General features: G+C 46.9%; 1 protein-coding gene across 2 annotated transcripts in view; it reads left to right on the top strand.

Moving 5' to 3' along the window:
• Positions 1-17,590, top strand: part of LOC144170110 (uncharacterized) — an 82,554-nt gene extending 64,964 nt beyond the window's left edge. For both annotated transcript variants that reach the window (XM_077699681.1, XM_077699682.1), the window contains 3 exons: positions 1,229-1,365; positions 10,020-10,152; positions 16,263-17,590. In XM_077699681.1, the coding sequence (XP_077555807.1) occupies positions 1,229-1,365; positions 10,020-10,152; positions 16,263-16,524 (532 nt within the window). In that variant the 3' untranslated portion in view covers positions 16,525-17,590. The remainder of the gene's footprint in view (positions 1-1,228; positions 1,366-10,019; positions 10,153-16,262) is intronic.
• The last annotated feature ends 297 nt before the right edge of the window (positions 17,591-17,887 follow it).

The raw sequence follows: 17,887 nt of genomic DNA, 5'->3' as shown, positions 1-17,887 counted from the left end.
CCTGAAGAGGGAATTCTTTATAGCAAGGTGGCTACCACCCTCTTGTCGGAGGGTGGTAGCCACCTCCGACAAGAGGGTGGCTACCCTCTTGTCGGTAGCTACCTTCTAAACGATTTCGGAGAGGCGAGATAAAAGCAAACACTAAAACAAAGCACGTCGGCTCGAGTTGTTCAAGGAAAACAGAAAAAAAAACTGGTCCCAACAACGCGGGAGGATTGAATTGAATTGAGCAAACTTCCACTGCATTCATCATGGGAGGAGTGAGAGGGGAAGAAAATGGCTTGATGGGAGGGAGGGAGAGAAAGGCAAGGGAGTTACGTTGCGAGGGCGGTTGCGAGCGAGGGCGGAAGACTCGGTTTTCGGGGACATATGCTGCGAAGCTTGAAGGTACGCGGCCATTTTTTTGTGATGAGCACTTATCCAGCAGAGGCCGAGATTTTTTTTTTATTAGTACGCAGTCAGTAGCGCGCCTCAGTTTTTGAAAATCTCCGTCTGTTTTTGGAGGCCCCTTTACGCTTATTTTAGGCTGCCTGCAGTAACTTAATGCGCACGCACTCTTGTTTCTTGTTTTCGTTTTAATGCTGAAGCTTTCTTAGTGGGAACGATTGCGTCCTGTCAACAACAACAACAAAAACTAATGCATTTCCCCATAGACCGACTGGTCGACCGGAAAGTTATGACAAGATATCTGGACACACGGCGCGTGCGTGAAACCGGGCGTCCATTGTGTCAAAACGGTTACTTGAAAATTGCGAAAAGGAACGGTTCTAGGTAAGACAATACACGCATTGATCGTAATGAAGGAGTACAATAGTATACCTTTATCTCATAAACCACGTATCGGTATATACTTTTAGATCGTTCGCATGCGCGTTTACTTAGTGCGTAAGAACACCGCCGCACGGGTTCGTTCTTTGCTTGCGATTTGGGGCTTTGAAGGTTTGATGATCGATTGGACGCACTTTCAGCGAACTTTGGACGCACTTTTAGCCAAGGTTTTGACGCACTTACGGCGCACTTTTGGTGTGAGAAAGCTCTTGTGCTTCCCTCAACTTTCTTAGGAAGGAATGGCAAAGTTTTTTTTCACCCCCGCATAATCCCTTACCTTTCAATTTCCTTTCCCAGTGAAGCTGTTTACAGGAGCCTTTTTTGTTTGCTCCAAGCGTTTGCCGACAAACAAACCTGCGGCGTTGTGTTGTCGGGGCACTGACCCGCGCGCCGTGTGCAGGGAGCTGGAGATCCTGTTCAGCGCCATCGAGTCCCGAATCGGCCGCTGCTCGGCCTCCGAGAAGAACAGGCTGAGCCTGCTCGTCGAGAGCGGCCGCATGACAGCGGAACTCAAGTGCCAGGACGCCCTTGACAGCGGTGAGGAAAAGGACGCTTAACGAACCATGCCGCACTCGCCGGTCGGCATCTCTATCGATTGGTGTCCCTCCTTGCCGTCAGCTCCCTTCACAACCCTCTTCCCGCCTTGCCGTATTTGACGTACGGCTGGCAGTAATGAAATTCGCCTGTGCCGTTGACCGATAAGCCGAGCTAATGGCCCATCCGCATAACTTCTGCGGATAGCCCGTGGAGCTATCAACACCTCGCAGTGTGACGCGAAATCATCACTTGCAGTCGGTCCGAAATAAGGTTGGGGGCTCGACGCTTAGCATAAATTTTGTTGCTTGAATGCCCCTACATTTTAGTATATAGAGAAAGAGAGATTAAAAAAGAAGAGGACCGTTGGTCGTAATGGCTTTCGTGCAGAGGGCGATCAGTGTCCGCTATTAACTCATAGCCCACGCCGAAAATTGATGAAAGTCAGATTTCTTATTCACGCTGACGCTAATAGCTTCCCTTCCAGCGACAATGGTACGAGACTGCTGATAGCTCAGGGGATCAATGCTCAGAGCAAAATGAAGAGATGCGTGTTTTTGGATTGCTTAGTTATGATCGCTCAAATAAGGTCTGCGCCTCCCCAATCTAGAATGTGAACAACGCTTTGAAAAGACTCCCGTAGAAGTAGCATTATAAGGTCGCAGTTGGAGTAACGCTCTTAGAGCGCGGCCGGTAGCGGCTTCGGAGCGCTTGATTAAAAATTAATGCGTCGCATTCTTTCCGCAAGCACAGAAAATAAGGTAGTGGGGAAAGTAACTGCTAATAAACTATCTGCATAGCATTTTTCTCGTTCATTCACGTTAATCCTACCAGCTGTGGTTCTCTACCCCGGTCACAGCATTTTTTGAGTGCGTTGGCAGCGCCCACAGTTCCTCTGTTTTTGTAGCGAACGTTCGCTTCAAAATAGAGCGCAGGGTTACTGCGTAGGTTTTTTTCTATGGCTGTTTTTTAAAGGCGCGAGCATTCTATGGCTCAGATGCGAAAATCCGCCTGTCATAGAAGGCACAGTGTCGCACACAAGTAATAAAATGCGGAAATAAAAAGCTTGTAGGGCCTTCACACTTTGATTTCAGTCTGCTTGTATTGCCTCTAGCTGCAAGAGAGTGCTTCCAGCAATGTATTTGTGTATATTAAAAGGGGCTTGGTGTGTTGTAGAGAGGTTGGGAAGAGAAGACTCTATGCACTATCCAGCGATTCCCGCTTGGGAATTCCGTAAAAAAACAGGTCGCCATCTCCCCTTTTGAAAGTGGATGTCTAACAAAGCTGCTGTAAACCACTACGAATGCTGGTGATGCTGTTGGGCTTGTAGCTTGCGTTCGCCTTATCTGGCGGCAAATGCTGGGTCCTGCCTGGCCTGACGCATGTGCTCGGCGTCTTGGGCAACAACTGCGCTATTAGTGATACTAGTCCTGCCTAACCCTCAAACACGCCCTGCAAACATGATATTTACCAGGTACACATGGTGGTAGGGGAGGGGGGCATTGGTTGTTCACAGGCACCTTATCATCCATAATGCGGTTTCGACGATGCTATTGTGGGTTTTTTAAAGCAAATTCTGAGCTTATGTTGTATGCCTGATTACCCTGACGCATGCGCTTGGCATCTTAGGCGAGAACTGCTGGGTCCTGCCTCGGTTTTTTTTTGTTTACGAGACAAAATTTTCCGACCGACTAGAGACTAACAGCTTCGCTGTAAAATGTTTACTTATTTGTTTACATGAAACCTGAAAGTACACACGTATGAACTATCGATGCGGTACCTGAGACAGGTTGACAACTTGAGCGCGCGCTTCAAGCGTGCTCAATACTCCGTATTCAAGCACGCGCTTCGGAACAGTTTGTTGGTACGCTTGTTCGCCGTTTTATCCGCGGATTTTAATAATAATAATAATAATAATAATAATGAAACTTTATTCTTGTTCCATAAACACAGATACAAAAAAAAAATGAACCACGGGAAAAAGCGTTCACAGACAGCTTCACGAGGCCGCAGCCCCCTTTTTGCTCAACAGCAGCATCGCGACCAAACAATACACAGTTATAAAGGCAACCGGAAAAGTAGCAATAAAAAGCTATCAATAAGACACTTCTTTTTGTTGCACGTAACAGCCGTTGTCTTCAACGGGTATAAAAAGAACAGTTAAACAAGAAAGCAAATGAGAGACGTCAATAGGTTAACACATTTTGGTACACACCGGCTTGAAAATCGTCCCTAGAGCGTTCGCCTAGTCAGGAGAATTTTGGTCCCTAGGGCGTACCCTATTAGCACCTAGGCGGCACCATGCACTTGGCTCTATCAAGTGTCCCTCTCTAGAGCGATACTTTTTGGGTAAGCAAAGCTTTGCACGCGTGAAACGGGTCAATAATGCGCGTAAATATTGTAGATTAAAATCGCAGTCAATGTTGGCAATGACAGCGAAAACGTTCATAAAATATCCCCCTCCTCTTCCCTGAGATGGCGCCACTTGTCCGGCGTGGCCCCTGACATCTAGAGGGTCGAAACATTCCTGGCTGGTTCCAAGGTCACGCGGGCTATATATGCGCCAACACTTGTAATGCGCCGTTAGAAAATATGAGGGAAGGGGTAATTTGCGCATTTTCATACGGCGTGGCCGAGTGCAAGAATGAGAAACTTGCTCTTAGCAGCTGACTTTGTAAAATACCGCGTTACAGACGTGTTCACCTGAAAGGAACTGCACGCAAAAACTGTGAAATCTGCGAAAACTGCACTCTGAACATTTGGTTGGTAACTCAAAGTTGTTAGGGGTGTTGGACGGTTCTAGTTCTGAAATACTGCGACAAGCAGATGCGCTAGCTGGGTTCCTTTTCCTGTATTATATAGGAGGGTAGGGCCAAATTATGTTTGACAGCTGCGGGACAAAGATTTGGGCCGAAGCGCCGTATAGAGGAATTGTTATATAGAGCTGAGCGTTCCTACTTGAATCGTCTCCACAGTACCAGGCAAAGGTTTTTTGTTTGTTTGTTTGTTTGAAACATGTATTTCCACGTGTAAGCCGTGTTTCGCTATTTTAACGTTTGGCCCCCACAGGATAGCGCGGGGCCATATCTTTGTTTTGTTCTTCTTTCATCTCTCCTTTGTTCGACACTGGTTTTAACAGCGGAGTTGTTGCTACAAGCCATAAGTTCGTTGCTGCAGGAAAAAATACCAAGAAAATGCCGAGCGCTTACGCTCGCGTGCCTCGCTGCAACCGCTGAGTCCCCGGCTCGCGCAATGGTTTTGGCATTAAAAAAAAAAAAAAAAGCTCGCGTTGTCGTCAAGCGCTACCGCGCTAATAAAAAAAGCTCCAGCTATAATGCTAAAGTTGAAAAGTATGGGAGAAACCACCGCGGCCGCCGCATTCTGTAGAAACCATTATGGATAATTGGAAACACGGCTACGAGTGTGCCACCCCTTCCCGAGACGACTTGCACATCCCGCCACCGCTGCCTCGAGTCGATGACGAAGCTGGTGGCAGTCTACAATGCTGAGGATGGCTTTTCATCCACCACTAGCCGCGAAGAAGGCGACGACCTCTTCGATGCATATGAGGACGATTACTAGCACCGCAACTATGCAAATAAACAATTACACTGAAACATAACGATGTGTCCGGCAGTGCTCACCTACGACAGCTTCGCCATTCAAGTCTTGAGCGCGAGTGCAAGCTTCTCTGTATTCGTTAACTCCAACAACGTATTTTACAGCGAAGCTGTTAACCTCTCATTGGTCGGAAAATTTTGTCTCGTAAACGAAAAACCCAGGCAGGACCCAGAAGTTCTCGCCCAATCTACAGACAACATATCCCACTACATCCATCGCTGTTTTTAAGTGACGATGCCAGTGTTTCTGTGAAACGTGTGTTTGATTATTTGTCAGACGTTAAGTTTTTAAACCTCATTTCCTATCACGCATAATCAAATCTGGCCCTATACACCAGCCATCACCATTATCTTTAACTGATTTTACTATGTTCGGTTGACACGTCTTTTTTTACCTACCTTTTTGTGGTAACCACTTCACTTCATTAAATAAACTTTTCTCTGGTGCTCTTTGCCCGTAGTCGGCCTTGCGCCATAAAAACCCAACCATCATCATCATCAGTTCTCGCCCAAGACGACGAGCACATGCGTCAGGCTAATTGTGTGCAGCATAGAGCCCAGTATTTCTCTACAGAAAAAACACAAAACAAGCATCGAAATCGCATGATGGAAGATAAGGCGCCGGTGAACAATGGGACCCCCCCCCCTCCCCCCATGTGTTCTGGCAAAGGTTAGGTTTGCAGCTGCTCTCGAAAGGGGACGGGGGTTGACGTCCTTCGACGGCTAGCGCATGCGTCAGGCTAGGCGGTACCCAGTAGTTCTCATCCAAGACACCGAGCGCATGCGTCAGGACCCAGCATGTGCCGCCAGAGAAGTCGAGTGCAACCGGTGAGCCCGCCTTCACAGCGAGGAACGTTTCATGCCTCCCCCATCAGCATGTGCAATGGTTAACAGCTGCGCTGGATATTCACTTTTGTAGGGTGAGATGGCGTCCATTTTTTTCTTACGTCTTTTTTTTTTGTTGTGTTCGAAGCCTCTGGCGAGAGCGCGAAGTCTTTTTTGCTTCGATGCCGATTTCAAACTCTTTCTTTTAATTTAATGTATTTTTCAAAACCAATTCGACATGAATTGCTAATTAAAAGAACCCTGCAATTTCTTGTGCACTTTTGTTTAGGCCTATATCTACCGAAGGCGACCTGCGCGCTCAGCAAAATAATTGGCGTGTATGAACCCTGCCACCAATTGCAGTTCAAAAAGGTTTTACACATTATGCACACTTTATTTTCTTGCTCGCTATTGCGCAACGTACAAAGATGCGTTAGCGGTTTTTGCACGAGCAAAAATCACGACAGCATGAAAATCACGGGTGACTGAATCGCCCAAATCCCCCTGCTGCTTGCCAAGGGACGATGCAGTTTACAGCGTGCGCCACAGGATCATAATTTTGAAGGCCGCCCCTTTGAGTGCATGCCACAAGAACCACTTGTCGCGTAGATGCAGTACAAGCAAATTACCAGCTTTCCATAAACCTGCAAGGCTCCATTTGCTCTCCGAGACTAAGGGAAAGAACCTACTTTTATATTGCATTGCGAAGTCGCTCGTGCTCTATTTTCTACCTTTTTACCCCACGCTGCGCGAGTACGAGCGGGAAAAACCGACAAGTTGAATCTCCTCTAAGCTGTCGTCGTTACGGACCTGTTACTGATACATTTCTTTTTTTGCTCTAAATGCATAAAGCACATGCGGTCGATCTGCTACTCTTCGACGGAAAGAGCTAATATAACGCACGTCTTTGATGATCTCTTGGAAGTTATTGGGTAAATATATGCTGACAGCTATGCGCTGACCAGACGTCAGCTGAACACAGTTATTTGCATGGGAAATACGTGAATTAACGCGTGCCCAGAGTTCGAGTAAAAATAAATAAATACAACATGACAAGACAAAATGTAAAAAAATTTTGATGACCTCTACTGCGTCAACATCTGTGCGCCCATTTATTTGATTGTAGTGTGTCGTGTTACCCCCTCTTCCTTTTGTGTTCGTTTTATTCAAGCTGAATCCCACCTTAGATGTACCAACTAGCACAGACCAGAGCCATTTGATTGTAAGTTTTCTTACGCCCGGAATTGGCTATGAGTACAAAATGTGGCTACTTTTGTGTCGTTTTAGTTCGCGTCGGGCTATTTTGGGCTATATTGGGCGACTACGCGTTTCGGTTGATTATATTTATTCTTTGTTTTTTAACAGTCATGTACATTTACACCAGTACAACCGTTAATTGTGCTACCTTCGTCAATTCTGAATTTTTGTGCAACTACAAGGCGTCACACGGTTTGAGCTCTTTACAATATTTTCCATGTTTTTGCTCGTTAGGTCGGGTTTTTATTTCGTTCTAACGGCGTCGAGACATTTTCAGGTTTGGTTAGTTCATGTTTCGGTCCGGGGTACTGGCCCGCCACGGTGGCTCAGTGGCTAAGGCGTTGTGCTGCTGAGAACGAGGACGCGGGTTCGATTCCCGGCCGCAGCGGCTGCTTTTCTGATGGAGGCGAAAAAGCAAAAACGCCCGTGTGTACGAGATTTCGGCGCACGTTAAAGACCCCCAGGTGGTCAAAAACAATCCGCAGCCCTCCCCTACGGCGCGCCTCATCGCCTGCGTTGCGTCGGCGCGTTAAACCCTACAATCAATCAATCAAAGCTGTGGAGTACTCGGCAAAGAATGCGTACGCTTTAAAGTGATAAACAAAGGTGCAGGTGTGTGCCAAACGTAAAACATAGCCTTCCCATGAGGGGCACACTGCCTTTACGGCCGAAACAATAATTCGGTTATCGCTATGACTACTCTTCAGCACGGCAGAAGCCCTCCCAGTGGCACGGCCCTTTTAACAGTTACATATGTAGATGGTAGTTTTTCTCGGCCTGTGCTTGTTGCCACGTGCGAGTCGCTTTGGGCCCATCGCTTGTGTCGCAGTGCCATCGCAGACTGAGCGCGGTTGGAAAAAATGAAATGTTTTTACTGGTTGAAAAATTTCAAGGGACTGAACAACCCAGGCCCCCTGCTTCTGAAGCGACAATCTCAGCTGTTCCGCCGCGAATAATCGCCGATAACAAGTTATAATTTGGGTTCCGTATTCGAGTTTTGCTGCCTGCTTTGGATGGCCTGAGAGTTGGGAACAAAATTAGCCACGACTTATCAGTCGCACCGGTAGTGGAAAGAACTGCTCCAGACGCGACATTCCGTTCCCGAAAAGGTACAAGCCCGGAACTTCCTGTATACATCTAGCGAAACCTATTGACTCTCTTTCAACACTCCGGCTATTGCCTTGAAGAAATACTAAATGAATTGCCGTGTTCGGCCACTGTGGCTTAGGTTATAGAGTCGTTGGTTTTGGCGTAACAGCCTGAGTGCGCGCCCTAGCATTTTTAGCAATTTTTTTTGCAAAGCCCCTTGATGATTTTATTTAATATTTTTTAAAAAGTTTTGTACCGGGTTCGAATCCGCGTACCGCTGGGAGCCCACCGGTTTTTTTTTAATGGGTACAGGTGTCCCTAGTCGAGTGCGGACCCTTGAAAGGAGAATCCACGCCTGGAAAGCTGCCTTTAGCCTTGCGCGGGGCCCCTGACCTTTGTCCATCTAACGGGGCCCCCGGCCATCATGCCGCGTTGCCACATTTGCCGGTGGAGAAAGACTCTGGCGGTATGTCCTGCCACAGGCGTTTGCGAGTTGAGCGTCAACCGTGGCTGTGGAAGGCACCATGTGCATTCGTGTGCCTTGGTGGCGCCGGGAACCTACCGGTAAAATAGGTACAAGCGACTCCCCGGCCTGGCGCTCGGCCCTTGTGTGGGACTGCAATGCTTGGGAAGTTCGCCCGTCTTGCACGGCATTTCACCCCTATGTAAAGGGGCGGATGCAAATACGCAGGAACTTTTTTTCTAACAATTTTTCTCGCAAAGCCCCTTGATGATTTTATTTTAAAAAATTTCCCTATGGTCAGTTTTGCGCATTGTTTTGTTTTTAATAATGGTGGTTTCGTATCCTTTCGATCGTCTGGTGCGGTGCGTAGTCCATCGCCAGGTTTAATTAACGCTCCGCAGGGCTCGTACTTATCTCAGAAGGGAATGTCGCGCTCCACAACCCTGCCGACGAACACACGGAGCATATCCACTTGGCAATTAACTAATCATTGCAGTCCAGATAAGTGTGTTTTCAACCGAGCTCAGTGGACGATCGGCCGTTTACGGAGGGTCTTACCCATTAATCCCTGTCGCCTCTGTCTCTGGAAGCAGGTAAAGCTCTTGTCCGTATCTCCAGTACCCAAGCGTCGCCGCTTCTATCGGCCCTTTTCCCTTAGCCACCTCAATCCTCTGGGCCAATTTAGTACAGGGTAGGAAGCCCTTCTTCACGCCTGCCTTTCCATTCCCTTTCTCCTTCTCCTAATTTCTCCAAAATCCTCATCCCTAAAATTGGTGTAATGTTACTAAACAAAGCAGTCGTTTTAATGAACCAAAAGTGTATTTAATCTTTGAGGTTCATTTAAAGTGAAGCCAACTTTGAAGCGGCTTGATGTATAGCGCTCTAAAGGGCTTTAATGAAAAGCGCTAGGGCTTTCATACATTCACATCACTCGTTTTCTGGCCCTGAACAATGACTTTTCAGCAATGCAGTTGTGCATAATGGTGAGGTCGACTTTAAAGAACTTTTGTATTAAGCTTTCTATAGGGACACATTGTCTTACAGAGGAGTTTACTCTAAGGACGTGAGGCCTTTCTACCGTGGTGACCTCAGATGACCTCTAATGCTTCTGAAATTTTCTTGCCTGCAATTCATTCGTTATAGTAGTGAAGCAGGCCTTACATGGACTCGGTGGGTAGCATATCAGCTTACGCATTAATCCGACAATGCCCACTTCGCAATTTGTGCGACTTTTTTCTTCGCGTTTTAAAGCGTCAACTTTAGGACGCACCGAATAAGTTGCCGTCCTTGAGCAACTACCAAAATCGCATAGCTGTTCTTCGATAGCTGTCGCTTTATTGTCAAACGCCCTCGGGCTGACCGTGCGTGGATTTTTTCCTCGCTTAATGTTGCCATCTTTTCAGAGTCTCGGGTGTACGTGAACTGCCTGCGCAACTACAACCATAGCGGGGACCAGTGCTCAGAGCGACTGCGCACTCTCCGGGACCAGTACAAGGAGTACTCCGAGGGCCTCACCAACACCAACGACGTCTGCTGGTACGTGTCCAGCCAGCCACCGACGAGGCACGCAAAGGGAGGAGCAGGAAGTTGCTTTAGCTGATAGTGTGCCCACGCGCAAAACCGCGAAGAAACAAAAGCGCAAGGAACAAACATGGTATGACGGGCATCAGGCATTTTTTATCCCAAAGTTTGCTCTGCAGCATAGTACGGTGGAGGCGAGTATTATGTTCTGGATCAAGTCATTTTCAGCAATGAAATCTAACAGGCTGCGAAAATATGGCCCAAAGAGCCAGCGTTGGTAGTCAGACGACTTAAACTGAATAACTTAATGAAAGCTTATTATGTCCGCCATTGGCTGCTCAGTATGCAGTATAAAGGGGCGGATGTGAGCATCGAGGAGATATAATGTCGAGTGTTCGGAAAAAAGTACACGTCGTTAACTCCCGACACTTGCTTTGCTGGAGTAGGTAATGCAGAGGTCCCAACAGCCTTTAGCGTCCAGGGCGGGATAAAACAACTGCAGAAAAAAGGCTTTGTTTGGTTGTGGAGGGCACATGCGCACTTCAGTTGAGGTCACGTGCGAACTATTAAACGTCTCTCAATGCAAAGCAAGGCTCGAATTGGATGTTAAGACCCGAGAAAAGTTTTCAACAGAGAATGAAAGATTACAAAAATACCTAACACGGGAAGCAACTAAAAGCAACTTCCAAGTTTCTTCCTGTACATCCTGCACAGGAAGTTCAGGAAGAAACTTGGCGCTACATTGCAAGACCCAATGCACTACCGAAGCATGCGCGCCAAAATTGGACCAGACAAGAGCATACCTCGACAAAGTTAGCGCGGCTCACTCAAAGTCACTCCCAGATTTATTTTCTAATCACCACTCACTCAAACTCAGATTCATTGCTGAGCAGCACATCTGCGCTCCCTCAAACTCAAACTTACACTCAGCGCAAAACTCAGAACTCACTAGGACCCAAAACTCAAAATGTGCTCAGAACTCAAAATGTACTCTGACTCAAAATGTACTCAAACTCAAAATGGACTAAAACTCAAAATGCACACAGAACTCAAAATGTACTCGTACTCGAAATGAACTCTACCTCAAAATGGACTCAAACTCCAGATGAACTCAGGACTCACTCGGTCTCAGGCGTACTCAAACTCAGTCGGGTTCGAATTCACTCGGGCTCACTCCGCTCAAACTCACTCAAGCTAAAACTCACCATGCCACAATAGCCTCGAGCACACTCAAACTCAAACTCACGCGTGAGTTTGAATCTGAATGAGTCTGAGTGAGTGGACTCATGAGTGAGTCCTCCGACCTTTGGACAAGATTATTGAAAAAATACAGGAAACAGCGTGAAAGGGAAATTTTCGAGGCATATCTTATTAACAAGACAGGGAAGAGATGCGTCAGCAAGCCTTCCAGTGATCTGTTTGCTTGCGAGATTGACTGTCCTGGCGATTAGGGTGCGCCGCTGTCGTCATGCTCTTACATGTTTCTTTATTTGTTTTTTTTTGTTTTTTTTCTCTAGTATTCTGAGTTGTATTTTCAGAGCTTTAAAATCGCTGCCACTGCGAAATGAAGCGTCGTTGTTAGTGCGCCTCTGTCTTGTCAAAACCCCTTTTTCCTGAAGTTGTGCTTGGTGCTTAAGCCTAATCATTTTATGGCATACCAACTAGATCGCATCGAGACATTAACTCAGATCTAACACGATTCGACAAGAGTTCACCGTGCTTGTTCCATTTTTCTCGTGCTCTGATACTCCAATAGCCTGTTCGTCACTGCGATGCGCAGCATTTAAACGAATTAAGTGCAACAACAACCATAGCGTCCGAACACCCCAAATCTGTCCTCCCTGTCCGCCGTGTGGTGGGCGGACAGGTCGAAAAGGGCCCCTGGATCTCACATAAAGATATTCCAATCTAAAATGCTGAACTACTGTGATACTAGGCCATATTAGGATTTTAACAAAACAGTTTTTCACGTTGGAAAGTGAATAAATAAAAAAGAAAAAAATTAAAAAGAAAGGATCCCTATTTTTCACTAACGTTTGGGCGCAACTGCTTGGAAGAAAACAGGCCATTGAAAAAGCTTTTTTTTTTTGCTAACATTGCCACCGTATTTTCGCTTTGGCTCATCCTTGTTAGGCACAGGGGGCTGATTTTTCCCACATTTGGGCTGATTTTATACAAAAATGTAACAAAAGATCATCCGTGAACATTTGGCCCCGTCACGCTGCGGCTGACCTCCACTATTTCACTCTAAAGCGGCCTTGAAGGAAGGGTCTGAATCGAGCGGCTAGTAACTTTTTTTAGATGTGCACCCCCCTGCCCGAAATAAGCCCATCATCTTCGAAGTTCACCGTACTTTACTCTACGTCCAAATGGCGAACTCTACAATAAACTCCCACGGCTCCTTTTCCTTCGCCCTCTTGGATCATCGATCCTCGCTGCCTCTATAAAAGGTATACCGCTGCCAGACCGCGTCCGTGAGGCCATTAAAGTTATGACGGAGAGTGGAAGATTTACTTAAGAAAAAAAAGCGATAAAGCGGGCTCAGAGCTTCTGGGCGTCAAGGTGCGGTTTTTTTAATGCTACTGCCGGCTGTCCAACGCAGATTATTGTGAGTGTTTTATGGCGAGGCGATGTGTATTCTCTCCGCTTCCTTTCCCGTATTGTCATAAATTTGCCGCCATGCCCTTGGAGTCGTCAAAAACGGAAATGTATTGTCTTCCCATTCCCATTGAGAATACAGCAAGAATTTCATTTCTGGGATGAAATGCCGAGGATTCGTTCACCCTATTTCACCCCTTTTACTCCAAGATTGTATTGGAAAACGTTTATTGAGCTTAAAAGTGGGTGGCTTTCTTAGTCAAGAAAAAACATTATAAAAGAAAAGGGCCAACGAGGGGCTACTTTCTTATTTAAAGCCTTATTTCCTTAGCTGCAGGGCAGACCATGGTATAGGTATTTCCTGAGTATATAGCGGACAATCCAAGATAATTATTCATTTGGGCGTAAGGTAAGACACTGAGGAGAAAATGGGATATAATAGTTTGTTTTGTGTATAAATAGGTTGCTTTCTATGGATAGAGTTGCATGAGTGGTGTCGTTAAGTTGCAGGCGATGTGCACCTTTTCGTTAAGCCCGAAGCACCAGAATCTGTGTGTGCGTGTGCGTGCGTGCGTGCGTGCGTGCGTGCGTGTGTGTGTGTGAGTGAGTGATTGAGTGAGTGTTCGCGTGCGTGCATGCGTGTGTGTGTATGTATGTATGTATGTATGTATGTATGTATGTATGTATGTATGTATGTATGTATGTATGTATGTATGCATGTATGTATGTATGTATGTATGTATGTATTGATAATTGGAATGGAGAGATCAACCAACAGACGTAAATTGTCTCACCTGGGCGTAGGTCGGCCCGCTCACTCACGAGTGCACTCACACACCCCTATCTCCACTCATGAGTGAGTGAGCCTCGCCATGGTTTGGGACTGGCGAGTGTGAGTGCGAGAGAGTGCGGGCCCCACGCGCAGTGAGCCCCGCTCACCACTCGCGAGTGCGCTCGCGCTTATCACGCCATTCGCGGGGCTTACCCCGGCGAGCGCCACTATTGCGCTGTTGGCAATTCTTCGCATGAGCCGCTCGTTGTGATCGTTGTTAATGGTGGGAGTGCTTTTAGCTTCGGAAATATGTCGTCACTTAGCTCTTGCTATGGGGAACCCTAGAAATAATTCTCTGGTGGCGTGTTGATTTAGGAGTATGATTTCGATGGACTTGTGATGCCGTAACGCCCTAATACTGTTCGGTTTCATGACTCATGGAGGGTCTGCTGCAAACACTCGCATGCGAGGGGAGGCAACGAGTGGTGAGCGCGAGTGGTGATGGCGAGTGGTGAGTGCGAGCGTAAGTGAGTGCGAGTGGTGAGTGCGAGCGGTGAGCGTGAGCGCAAGTGAGTGCGAACGGCCACGGTGACTGTTGAGCGTGAGCGCGATTAGGTGCGAGTGGTGGAGGGTGTGTAGTGAGCGTGAGTGCGAGTGGCGAGGGAAACTGGTGAGCGTGAGTGTGAGTCAGTGCGTGGGAAAAAATATATTTATTGTGTGAGCGTGAGCGAGTGGCGCCTAGTTTTGCCGAGGTATGCGCCTAGGGGCGGACACCGGAACGCCTGCTGGTGTAAGGGAGGTGCGATAGGGAGGAAAGATTACATAGGAACAGGGGATAGAAGAGAAGGTTAACATGGTACATACATACAATACATAGGGATGTTAACAATGATCATATATAAAACACAAAGAGGGAAAAAAAGAGTTAAACAAGTGTGCAAATTGGCAATACAGAGAGAAACACTACAGATACAGAGTAAACGTGAATGTACAGAAGACAATGGTGTGACATACATGAGAGAGAGAGACAGAAACTCTTTATTAAAGACTAAACTGCAGAGCGGTTTGCCGACATCAGTTCGCCGGCATGCTACTCAGCGGAGAAAGGAGGAGAGGGATAAAGGTAGGAGGTGTAGGGAAGGAGCGGAGAGTAGTAGTAGTAGTAGAGAAAAAAAAAATAAAATACGGTTCTTCTTCAGGGCATTGAGTTTAAAGTTTCTTGAAATGAAGGGGCGACTACAATTTCGTTGACACACCAAATTACTGGAGAAATTCGAATAGCGCGGACAGGGTTTCGCGCTGAGTGGAGGGAGAGGGCCATGATCCAAGTAACAGTCTGACGGTCAAGGGTGGAGGCAATCAATTTTATGTTCTAAACGGCACCTTGTGTGGGCATAAGCAGAGCACTCCAGTAATATATGTTCAACAGTTTCAAGTGAACCACAATTATCGCAATATGGGCTTGATGTCTGGCCGATCCGATGTAGATAGGAATTCGTTAGTGCTTCATTAAGACGAAGCCCATGGAACAACGTCTCCAAGTGGCGGGGTAGACGTTCTGGCAGCCGCATTCTGATATATGGGTCTATTCAATGTAAAGGGGACATACACGCGCGAACGCACGCACCCACACACACATACCCACGCACACACACAGAGAAAAGCTGCATCAGCAGCAGCACTCCACTAAAAACTGGGCGGTTAGATGGTTAGTATGCACCGATTTGTAAATAAGCCGATGACGAAAAAAAAAAAAAGGCAAAAATGTCACCGAAGCTCAAAAATCGGAATCGTTAGATAGTGCCTAAGCATTTTTTCAAGCTTCCCATCTCTGCACATACACACCACAATGAGGGTAACTCGTACAACTGCGGCCTCGCTCCTCACTCGGGAGCTGGGTCTTCGTGGGAGGCATTACACAACCGGACCGCTGTGCTCATACCCTGCGCCACACCGTCCCACAAACTGCCCCGCCTTCACGGGACAGGACTACATCTGTGGCGGGGCGCGACATGTACAACTGCCAGTTGTGTGGACTATATGATCTATGTACACCCACAAAACTTATCGTGTCACGGCTTCAAAACCTTTCAGCCCGTTTGCACGTTCACGCGAACGACCACTACTTCTTGTCACATGTTTAAGACGACGGACAGAGGGGGTGATAGGTGAGAGCGCGGAAATTGAGATGGCAGAATAGGAGTAGGGAGATGGAAAGATTGGAGCGTGAGGGGAAGGGTGTTGCAAGAGAATACAGAAAAAGTAAGCTACAAGGCTGTAGAGGTAACTGAAAGGAGGAAATTGGAATGCTGGTGGACGAAAAGCGGAGGGCGGAATATAGCGAATGACAGCTGCCACACCTAACCGGCAATATTTAATTTGAACCTACCGCAAAGAGCAACAAAAAAAGTTCAATAGAATAGCAATTCATTTGCTTTTTTGGGTGCGGTTGATGGCACATGTCATCACCCATATATGAAGGGGATCATTATCAAAAAACAAAAGCAAACTGAGAGAAAGGACATTCGGGATTAGGGAAGTGGATGAGAGTGTGCATTGGAGGGGTGGGGAGAGTGATGGGAGGGAGAAGGTACGATTGAGAGAGGTATGTAGAAAATATATGGAGGAGGGGAGGGCAAGGGGAAGATAACTATGGGAGGAAGAGGAGAGATTGAGAGGGGAGGGAGGAATATGCGCACCATACGTGCGGTGACCCAGAGCGTCACCTCGTATCACCCTGTCCTCTTTGACGCAGCGCCTACCACTCGTACCACAAGTGCCTGGGCGACAAGTTGGCCAGCGCCTGCGGTGATGAGGCGCGTCAGTACATCGAGCTGTACGCCGACAAGCTCACCAACCGACTGCTGTACAACTTCTGTCGGAACTACGAGACCTCGGTGTGCCTCGACGACGACTCGAACGCGGCGGCGGCGGCGGTGCGAGGCAGACTCGTCGACGTCCTCGGTGCGGCCACTGCATCCGCGCTGCTCGTTTACAGCGCAAACTACCTTTGGTAGCAACATGACGCGCTGCACTAGAGGCCTTTAGCGGCACCACTCTCCCGTGTCGTATTCGACCCTATGAAATGCAATTGTAGGAGACTGCACACATAACAGTTTAAATTGCACTCGTAGACTCGGAGCAACTATGGCAGTTGTCCAGCTCGCCAACGAATGTTTTGGCACGAATGTTTTACAAATGTGTGTCCTGGTACAGATTTACCTTTGCAAACAGCATGCCCCAGATCACGAATTGGGTGTTGTGTGGGTGCTTATAGGGCAGAGGAAAAAAAAAAGGGGGGGGGGGAATGTTCGGATGTTCTGGCTTTAATATCCCTCCCTCAAAAAAAAAAAAAAAAAAAAAGAACGGGAAAGGGAGATGAATTAACGTTTACTTTTTATTGGAAAGCCAAAATCTCGGGGCAGCCAAACGACTGAATCCACAAAGTGGTGAGGTGGTGTAGCTGTACAGTTCGTTCAAACGCGTTAGTACGTAGCAGTGGCTTTGTTCCCAGTAAAGGAGTGTAGTTATCCGAGGCGATTACGCATCAGAGCTCTAGCAAGAAGCTCAGAGGGGAATAACAAAATTTATTTTCCTCGCTTTCATCACAATTAGCTGCAATCTATGAAAAAAAAAATGCCGACGTTTGTGCGGCTGTTGAATCCAAGCGTGCTGGACGTTCTTTCAAGAAAGGCCTGAACGGAATCTTCATTGTGTAAACATTTCGTACGCTCGAGGTCATTACCCCTAATCACTACGAAGACAGGCGATTATAATGACCAGTTAGAAGAATAAGATGCTAATAACTCGATAAACTCAGTTGCGCGATGCGGCATTAGTTTTTGAATGAGTAGATACGTGCAAATAACGGTAGGATATTTCATTACTCACTATGTTCCCCGCAGTCCCATATATCTCTGATACCTTGGTTGTTCGTTATGTTCCACGCTGTTCGCATTTTTTTTTGCAGAGTAAAAAGAATCATAGTGCACTGAAAGTGATACATTGTACCCCTGCTTTGTATTCGTCTTTGTAGACAATATAAATACCATTTCGCGCTCGTAGAGCGTATACCACTGCCAACCTTGTTGTATCAAGTTTCCTGTGCTTTTCTCTACATAAGTACATAGCTTGAAAACCATATATACAGGTAGTACCTGCACAAGCATACAAGGGAAAATGAGGGGGAGGCCCTTCGGATAATCTGTGGCCGAGTCTTGTGTTAGAAACAAACGCATCAGCGTATACAAGCTGCACGACTCAAGAAAAAAAAAAAAAAAAAAACGTTCTGACTCGAACATGGTGTTATGGAAACAAATTCTGAATACTGCGCACAATCTTTGTTTAAAACAATGTATTTACATGTGCACACTGTCTGCG

This window comes from Haemaphysalis longicornis, unplaced genomic scaffold (assembly GCF_048455015.1).
Source record: "Haemaphysalis longicornis isolate Haplotype H1 unplaced genomic scaffold, Haemaphysalis longicornis Haplotype H1 scaffold_2, whole genome shotgun sequence".
Classification (NCBI taxonomy): domain Eukaryota; kingdom Metazoa; phylum Arthropoda; class Arachnida; order Ixodida; family Ixodidae; genus Haemaphysalis; species Haemaphysalis longicornis.
This window is presented reverse-complemented; position numbering and strand designations above follow the sequence as displayed.